At 34.9% G+C, this 9,373-nt stretch overlaps 2 protein-coding genes across 2 annotated transcripts; both read left to right on the forward strand.

Annotated features, from left to right (window-relative positions):
- Positions 1-289: 289 nt before the first annotated feature.
- Positions 290-2,845, forward strand: LOC107861363 (transcription factor bHLH18). Its single transcript, XM_016706702.2, has 5 exons — positions 290-414; positions 507-580; positions 683-1,264; positions 1,611-1,976; positions 2,074-2,845. Exons 2-5 carry the CDS (start codon positions 545-547, stop codon positions 2,182-2,184), a joined length of 1,095 nt encoding a protein of 364 aa, XP_016562188.1. The 5' UTR covers positions 290-414; positions 507-544; the 3' UTR covers positions 2,185-2,845.
- A 1,686-nt stretch (positions 2,846-4,531) lies between these two features.
- LOC107860142 (probable hexokinase-like 2 protein) lies at positions 4,532-8,947 on the forward strand. The gene is made up of 9 exons (XM_016705401.2): positions 4,532-4,915; positions 5,423-5,603; positions 6,643-6,813; positions 7,032-7,106; positions 7,197-7,352; positions 7,433-7,531; positions 7,620-7,750; positions 8,127-8,208; positions 8,423-8,947. Exons 1-9 carry the CDS (start codon positions 4,644-4,646, stop codon positions 8,729-8,731), a joined length of 1,476 nt encoding a protein of 491 aa, XP_016560887.2. The 5' UTR covers positions 4,532-4,643; the 3' UTR covers positions 8,732-8,947.
- Positions 8,948-9,373: the final 426 nt, after the last annotated feature.

Raw genomic sequence — 9,373 nt, forward strand, 5'->3', positions numbered from 1 at the left:
AGTATTTACGAGTCCTACGCGCAGAAGACTCGGATTCCAAAATGAAGCGCTATTATTGCCAAATAAAAGACGTAGTAGGTTTAGCCCAGGGATGGTCAAAAAGTTAATACCAATTCGGCTTATACAAATCAAAATTTTATACTACAGTACTTAATATTTCATCAAAAGTGAAGCTTCTATACGTCCTCGAAACTTTTCACACGTGCCTATTACTTGTAATATTTTATGTAGTATTTCCAAAGAGTAATAATAACAATAGACAGTGCGAACACAATATTTAATTGATTTTCAATCCATTTCTTCAAGCAAGTAGTCAACACAATAATTCAAGTAAGTACATGTATAAAAACACGGAGAATTCTCGACAGACAGACATCTGCAACCAAAAGCTTTCATTTTTCCTCCAAATCTAAGGTAAGCTTTAGTATCCACTGCTTAATTTCTGTGTTACACTTGTCAAATATCTATGCAAGAAACTTATTGTGATTTGGAATCTATGTGTATAGGTCATTAAACATATATATATATATATATCTTCTCAAGAATGGATATTTCATCCGCTACATTTTGGTCTGAAATGGTAAGACAAAATAATATGGCAACTAGAAGGTAGTCCTTTTTTGTTCCCTAAAATTTTAGTATACGGTACCTTGTATTAACATTTTATTTAACAAATACACAGGATATTATGAATATGAATGATCTTCAGTACATTGATCATGGCCAGACGATGACCACATTCGACGATTTGCCTTTCAATAATAACCCCTTTACCTCTTCCATCTACGATGATAATATTCAAGCTTCTCAGTCTGCTGGAATATTTGAAGTGAATCCAGGCTTTCGTAGTTCAACAACTGCAATTTACCAAAATACCTCTTTCTCTTCTCCTTCTGCTTCTCCTCCGCCTTCTTCTTCACCCGCTGTCATTTCTTTTTCCAACTCCAATTCGCCATCAGCAACTACTAGTACTACTGCTGCCCGAAACTACTTTGAAAATTTGAATACCGCGGTCAAGACTGAGGTTCCTTCAGGAACTACCATAAACTTCTCCTCATCATCAAATATTTCAATGGATTCTGATTTTGAAGATAGTCAGCATTTATTCCAGGCCATGGGATTTGGCGCTGGTGAGGCGAAGAAGACGAGTAACAGTAGAACACCTTTGCAGGCCCAAGACCACGTTCTGGCTGAAAGAAAGCGAAGAGAACGACTCACACAGTACTTTGTAACTTTGTCTACCCTCATCCCTGACCTAAAGAAGGTATACATTTTTCTTATAGGAGTCTTTTAATTAGTTCTGTTACGGATGTCTATGGCAGTAGAAACTAGAGAGAACTTAGAACTTATGGTTTTAGATGAGCTTAAATGGAGTAATTAACATGATCAATGAGAATTCGTATAATTGACTTAAACTTGTTTGGGAGTACGGTTTTTGTATCTTGAGATGGTACTTTAAATTATTTTTTGTAAGAAAACAATCTTGATGAAGAGCTTCGTATCTTCCCTCCCCCCCACTTTGTTTATGAAAATATTCAGCATAAATTCTAAAATAATAGTGCTACTTAAGATTGATTATGTTTTCTTGGATGCTTGTTTATCTCTAACAGTTGGACAAGGCATCAATACTTGGAGATGCAATTAAATATATAAAGCAGCTTGAAGAACAAGTAAAAAGCCTCGAGGAAGAAACCAAGAAATATAATGAAGAACCCGTGGCTGCAGTTAAAAGACCTCGTGTGCTCACGAGTTATGACAACTCTACAATCTCTAATGAGAATTCCAACAAGTCAGTCCCAAATATTGAAGTTAGAGCTAATTCAGATGGAAATGTCCTGATTAGGATTTATTGCAAAAAGCAAGCAAGAATAGTAAAGGAAATATTCAGCCAAGTAGAAATGCTTCATCTCACTATTACTAGTAGCAGTGTCATCCCATTTGGCTATAATACAACCCATATAACAATAGTTGCTCAGGTACTATATAACTTAACCTTTTGAAATTCATAGAACTATCAATTACTCCAAATTGCATTCTTTTGCTAATATACATTTTGAACAAAATATGAAACAGATGGATCATCAGTTCAAGAATATGACAACAGAATATGTCGCGAACAGAATACGTTTGTCCATAATGAAGCTTATCAATAGCCATGAAGAAGCCAATTATCCAGTTGCATAGAGGAGAATTTGAAGATTTCAGAAGCTAATATTCAGCTATTTAAATTTAGAATGTAATTAAGAGTGGCCGGTTTCATGACTTGGTTTTTGGGTAAAAGGTTTTCATTATTGTGGACTAGGGCTTTTTTTTCGGGTCTGAAGTTGGGACCCGTTTTACAATAGCCCCAATGCTACAAATGAGGCTGGCGGAATTCCTATTTTTTGACAAGTCATGGAGTTCCACTTATTAAGTGATCCTTTTCTTGTTCTCCTTTTGGAGATTACTACAGGCCATGCACTTCTGCTTTTTCTTTGGTTTTGTTTTTGGGCTTTTAGTAACTAATTTTTGGCCTTTTGCTGTATACTACTACACAATAGTTTTTGTCTAATTATGTTGATGGTGTAATAAATACTAGTAGATGTTTATTGGAGTTAGTTAGTGAAACCTCTCATCGTCTTTAATTTGGATACATGAATTAATGTCTTTCTTGTAAGTCCTATAAATTTGACACACAAATTCCAGTTAGCGAACGAAAATTTGATAGTGTTCCTTCCTGTATAAATCTTAAATCCCAGTTTTATAGTGACTCTGGAAGGCACCAACTAAAGAAGATAGGCAAATTTCTTAGATGATTTACTATACAATGGTTTTGCTATGGAATGTCAATATCCACACGCACCTTGCATAAACATATTTCTCCTACGCCATCTCAAGCTGTATTTCCAACAAATTAAAATAACTAACATCCTAATACTCCACACCGTTTGACTAAATTATATTTCTACAATTTACAAAAATGTGTCTCCTTTGTAAGTTTTATCTATACCAAGAGGCATTGCAATATGATTGGAGTTGAAGTATAGGTTATTGTAATTTTGAACTTTTCATTAAAAAAAATTCTCACTTGATATACACATAGTGGCAAAATTATGATATGGCGATGACGTATTATTTTTCGCGTCAAAAATTTAACTTTAGGGTAAGTTGTATATTCTTCTAGACTACTAACACATAATTTGATGATTTTACTGTTACAAAAACTAGTCTTCTGATTTTAGTGTCACGATAAATAATTTTATGATTTTGGTTTTACAGAAAGTACGTCGATGAAATTAACCCTAATAACATCCCATAATTTAAATATAAAAATTGTAATATATGAATAGCTTAGGTAACTTTCTATGTATTCTCTTCTAAAAGTATTACCACACCAAAAATATATTTAGCGGCATTAATTAACAGCAATAGTTTAATTGCCGCAAAATATATCTTTTTAGAGGTATTTATTAATGACAATTACATTTTAGGTCTCTTTGTAAATCCCCCTAAAACCTATAGCGGCATTAGATCCAATAACAATTAACTAATACCGATAAAAATTTTAACATACTTTATTAAAGTGTATATTTATTACCGCTAAAATTGTTTTTGTTGTAGTGGTACTATAGTCTTAACTTTTTGAAGCTCTTTTTTCTATTTGATTCAAGCGCTGTCCTAATGAATTAGAACATCTAGCCGTAAATTTGATCAAAAAGTTTCAACTTCTTCTTTTACTTGAATCAAATAAAGGAAGAAACAGAAATCTAAAGTTTGAAAAGTAGTAGTAGAAAAACACGGCTACAAATATGATGAACTATCATTACCTTTAATTAGTAGTAGTAGAGAAGACTTGGAATTCCTTAGCACCCCCTACTTGAAAATCAACTCAGAGTTTACTATAATACTATTACCTGATGGGTCAAACTTGTTTTATTTTTTAAACACTCCCTATTATCATTTAATTTGTAATTCTTTTTTGGACGGTTGATGCTTTATTAATGGGATATACGAATCCGTTTTGCTCTCATAGTCTAACAACTTGAGAAAAAAAAAATTATTCATGACAATCTAGATCTAGCTTCATTTAGGGCTTGTTTGAAAATTCTAGAAATTATTCACCTAAGTAATTGTACATAGTTTGGTAACTATAATGATAAGTTTATATTCCGTAACACAATTATAGTATAACTTTGATGAACTGCACAGGTAGAATTACAGAGTTTGAATTTCTTTTAATTTAAAGAAAAGCAAATTATGAAAATCAAAATAAACTTTTTAAATAAAGATGAAAATGTAAATACTAATATTTATTGTGTAACAAATATACGGCCATCCATAATTTGGCTAAAAATGCCAAAGCTCTATATATCATGATGGTACTAGTTAGAATCTCAAACCCAAGATAACAATAATTGGGCCTAAAAGCCCACTACCGCATGTACGTTCGGGTTGACCCGACCCAGAACACTGAATCTCACACCCCCGTCACTGAACAGTTCTGCATGAAACTCGTTCTTCTTTCCATGGATGTCGTAGTTCAGTTATCACCAAAAGAGTGAGATTAATTAAGTAATTACAAGCATGGACTGGACGTACAAAAACGAACAAAATATCAAAAATCACATAACAGAAATTCGAGCAAACGAAGAAAGTTGAGATCAATGAGGAAAGATGTGGTGGTTTTGGCAGCATTGACGACGGTTTCCACCGTCGTAGCGGCGGTGCTGTTAGTGAGGCAGTGGAAGAGAAGGAGCGAGCAACGATGGAGACATGCGCAGCGTATTCTAAGGAAATTTGCAAGAGAATGTGCCACACCTGTTCCTAAATTATGGCAAATTGCTGATGATCTGGTTGCTCATATGCATGCTGGCTTAACTTCAACTGAATCCTCCCTACAAATGCTTCCTTCTTGTTTACCTTCACTCCCCACAGGGTAACACTTTCGTTCTACTGTTGATGAATACATTTTCAAGTTATCATCGTTCTAGTGTAGAGAGAGTGCCATTTCACTGGAATACTCCCACCGTACGTTGCAATTTTAAGTGTCTTTGTTTTGCTTTTTGGTTTGTCTTGTGTAAGACCACGAGACCGTCCATCTTGTCAAATGTCAGGTACACACATATTTTATGTCCAACAAATAAATGTTCATTTTAGAAAATCAATACATAACTTTACTATCATGTTGTTCAATATATTTTTTCAAAATATTAAATTTATTATATTCAAAGGATACCATAAGATTCAGAGATCTCACCTTATTTTTTAAACTCCATGTCCAATCAAACTAATACACTTGAATTGGTACGGAGGGAGGGAGTAATTTTTTGTGTAATAGGAGTAATTAGGACAATTGCTGGGGAGGGACTGCTCCTACATTTTAATTATTGAATTGGATGGTTGTCTTATAAGTAGCTCATTAATTGTGTGTATGTGGTGCTAGTGATGAGAAAGGTCTATACCATGGGATTAATCTTAGGGGAACTAACTTCATCATTGTGCAAGCACGTCTTGGAGGAAGAAATTCACCCACTACACGTCTTAGAGGAAGAAGTGAACCCATCTCCGATTTATACAGGGAAGAAATTCCAATTCCTCCCAACATCATAGAGGCCAGCTCCCAGGTATGTCCACTCCGTGTGCTGGAAAAAATTAAATAGAAGTGTTATATCTGCATGGTAATTCATAGCAATAGGTCTTATTTATTGCATGAGACATATTTCATTATAATCAGTATTTTAGTTATAGTGGGGTTACCTACTTAATTATTTTGACTAATGAATGAAACTCATAATTATGGCCTATGATTAGCTTACTAACTTTGTTAATACAATCCAGACATAGAAAATAGGAGTAACCTACTTGTTCTACATTACTGAGTAATTTAGATTATTACAGTAGCAGGTTGGATAATCAAACTTTCTGAATTGAAATAAAGGACTTTGATTAACTCTTTACAAGTCATAATAGAAACTTCTAAGCCAAGCAGGGTAAATCACATGGCATAAGATCACAGAACTTACAGTGTAAATGAAGAGCTGGGAAGAATGGTCCAAACGTCTAACGACCTGCATGCTCCTTTAATAGAATAAGCTTCGTGCCTTCAAAACATATAAATGTGGAACATGTTAAATATCATGATTTCATTCTAAATGTGTTCATGACCAGTTTTGTTTTGTTGAATACTGGATTTTTAAGCTTCGATTGTGCATATGAAGTATGCCGTCATTTCGATTCATCTAAAATCTGTGAAGCATTTAATATTGAAGCTATTTTATTAGATGATTTTTGTGTCACTCTACTCACTTATAGTGTTCAGTCCTAGCTAAATGCTGAAATTAGATATGAGAAATGGCATAGGTCATAAACTTAGTGTGGTGGTCATTTAGGTTTGTTATTGTTAAATTGATTTATGTACTGTCCTATCTCTCTTTGTTTCTTCTACTGTTTTTTTAATCTCATCAAGTCTTGAAAACTACAATGGGTTCTCTTTTGAAGTTCGTTAGACAATTTTACGGGTGAAGCTTTGTTAAGGTGACAGAGAGTCGTTGTACTGCGCAGTTTCTGACTAGCCAGTAGTCTTCATCAGTCAAGTAGTGTTAAAACTATTATCAGGTTAAATGTTGCTATAGGTTTGAAGTCTTCCTTTTAAACCTCTTTCAGGAATTATTTGATTGGATAACGGTGGAGCTTGGAAAATTCATCTCCATACAAAGTGAAGGTCTACAAGGAGGAGAGAAAAATCTGGGATTTACTGTATCACCGACAATTGCGGAAGTAGCTGCCTCCAGGGAAACAGCCATTACATGGAAGGACTCATTATTAGGAGATGCAGTTGAGTCTTTCTGTACCTAAGTAGATTTAAACATATTTTCTCTAAGGGACCAAGATTCAGATGCAAGAAAATTAATTGAGGTGTATATAGTTATCAAGCACAATGGCTCATTTGATGATTATTTTGTTTTGCTGCGTTTGCGAGCAATAATTATTGATTAGCAGTTTTCATATGAATATAGACAGAACATGAATATGTTACTAAATTGTAATCTCAGGCAGGGAACAAGTTGTTGAATGAACTTAATGTCGCCATGGAGAAGCACAGTGTTGATAAGCGAGTTTCTGCCCTGGTATGAGTGGATCTTCCCTTTTAGTATAGCAGAAAAGGTTCAATAATTTGCGTAGATTGTTGATTCAGATATTGAGCGGCAATTATGCAGGTTGATGATACCATAGGAGTTTTGGCTGGAGGAAGGTATTATAGTAAAGAGAGTGTGGCTGCAGTAACTCTGGGGATGGGCACTAATGCTGCTTATGTAGAATCAGCACAATCAGTCATAAAATGGCCTGATCAAACTCCAAAACCAGAAGAAATAGTAAATTCTGGTGACAACATTTCTAAGTATACCAACTTACAAAATGTTACAATGTTTCATTATACTGCTTGGTTGTGCAGGCAATTAATACCCAATGGGGGAATTTTAGATCCTCCCATTTTCCAATTACCGAGTTTGATACATCATTAGATGCTGAAAGTTCATATCCTGGTAGCCAGGTGGATACTTAACTTTTCTGCCTCCTCAGGTTCCCTGTGATCTCGATGAACTATGTACATTAACTCCTCCATCTCATTTTGTCTTCAGATATTTGAGAAGCTTATTTCAGGTACATATTTAGGAGAAACTGTTAGAAGAGTCTTATTAAAGATGGCTCAAGAATCAGCTTTATTTGGAGATACTGTACCAGCTAAGCTAGCCATTCCATACTCGTTGAGGTAACATAGATTTTTTTCTAATCAGATATATGAGGTAGTTGGGATCTTATGGTTCTTTCTTTAAAAACTCAACAGCAGCTTTTCGGCTTCTTTTTTTTTTCCCCGAAACTACCTCAAAAATGAATTTGTTCCCATCAGTTGTACTGGAAAGTTGCATTCCACTCAAGCAGCCTGGATATGCAACTATTTCTCCATCTTTTGGGTTTAATTGAGACATATCAAAAATATTTTTTGGATAGCGCAATGTAATTCGTAAATGACATAAGCAATTGGAAGTAAATCAGATTGAAACAATGGCATTTTAGAACTCCATATTTGTAATTGACATAATTACTATCATGTTATCGTTTGTATTATTGACTATATCTCCTGATAGGTCCCCCGATATGGCTGCTATGCATCAAGACACGTCAGAGGATTATGAAATAATTGATGAGAAACTTACAGAAATTTTCGAGGTAGGGCATTTAAATTAGAATTGTCAAATTTAAGTAGTTTGCTAAAAGTTGTTCTTGCAGCTTCTCCATTGCTAGTTTTTCATTTTTTGTGATATGGGAGGGGGTTGAACCTGTGATTTCTCTATTTAAAGTGCTGTTTGTGAAGATGGTCTCAATATGCATTAATTACATGTAAGTAGATTATGCGTACAAGTTTTTGCTCTGCTGATTGCAGATAACTGACTCTACAACCATGGCAAGAGAACTTGTTGCGGAGGTGTGTGATGTTGTAGCAGAGCGTGGAGCTCGCTTAGTTGGAGCTGGTATCGTGGGGATTGTAAAGAAACTGGGAAGACTTTCTAATAGGATTAGCATTATTACAGTAGAAGGTGGCGTCTATGAGCATTATCGCGTTTTCAGAAACTATCTGCATAGCAGTGTATGGGAAATGCTTGGCAATGAACGCTCAGATAATGTGATTATTGAGCACTCTCATGGTGGTTCTGGAGCCAGTTCCATCTTTATTGCTGCTTCACAACCATAAGCCTCTCAACGTCATAGTTCTTTAAGCCTTCACAGATAGTTACCATGAGATGATTCATATGATGTTTGCACTTTGCAGCATCCATTTTTTCTTTTTGTATTCTTTTACATCCCGGATCCACTGGGATTTTTTTTTAATAGAATCTTACTGTATCTTAAATCAAGCAACAATCGGCAGGTTCACAAACTTGAAGGGCAAGTTATACTACTCATAGTTTCTGAATTTCCTTTTATGTTACATTTATATCAGTTGTTGAAAATCAAGAAAACCAATGTAGTATATGACAGATTGTTCCTACATTAGTCTAGACTTGAATGTGGTATTGCAGAACACTACATAATTAAGATTAGATATCCAAGACACTACTATCTTCCATTGTGAGATGATTACTTGTTAAGCACTAGAGATTAGTTAATTAGTCTTTTTCTGCCACGAAGATGTACTTTTTGATGATAGAAATGATGGTGCAATCACAAGGATCAGTCCCCCACTAGACTAGCATAAAGAAAGTGTCACAGCCTACAGGGAGACTGAAAAGGACAAGAGCAGCCAAGGTAAAACACCAATCTTATGGAACAGTGTCTAATGTCTTGTTTGTTGTCTTGAAAATAAGGTTACCTCCACTTATGGGAAAATGTTTCA

This window comes from Capsicum annuum, chromosome 2 (genome assembly GCF_002878395.1).
Source record: "Capsicum annuum cultivar UCD-10X-F1 chromosome 2, UCD10Xv1.1, whole genome shotgun sequence".
In the NCBI taxonomy this organism is placed as follows: domain Eukaryota; kingdom Viridiplantae; phylum Streptophyta; class Magnoliopsida; order Solanales; family Solanaceae; genus Capsicum; species Capsicum annuum.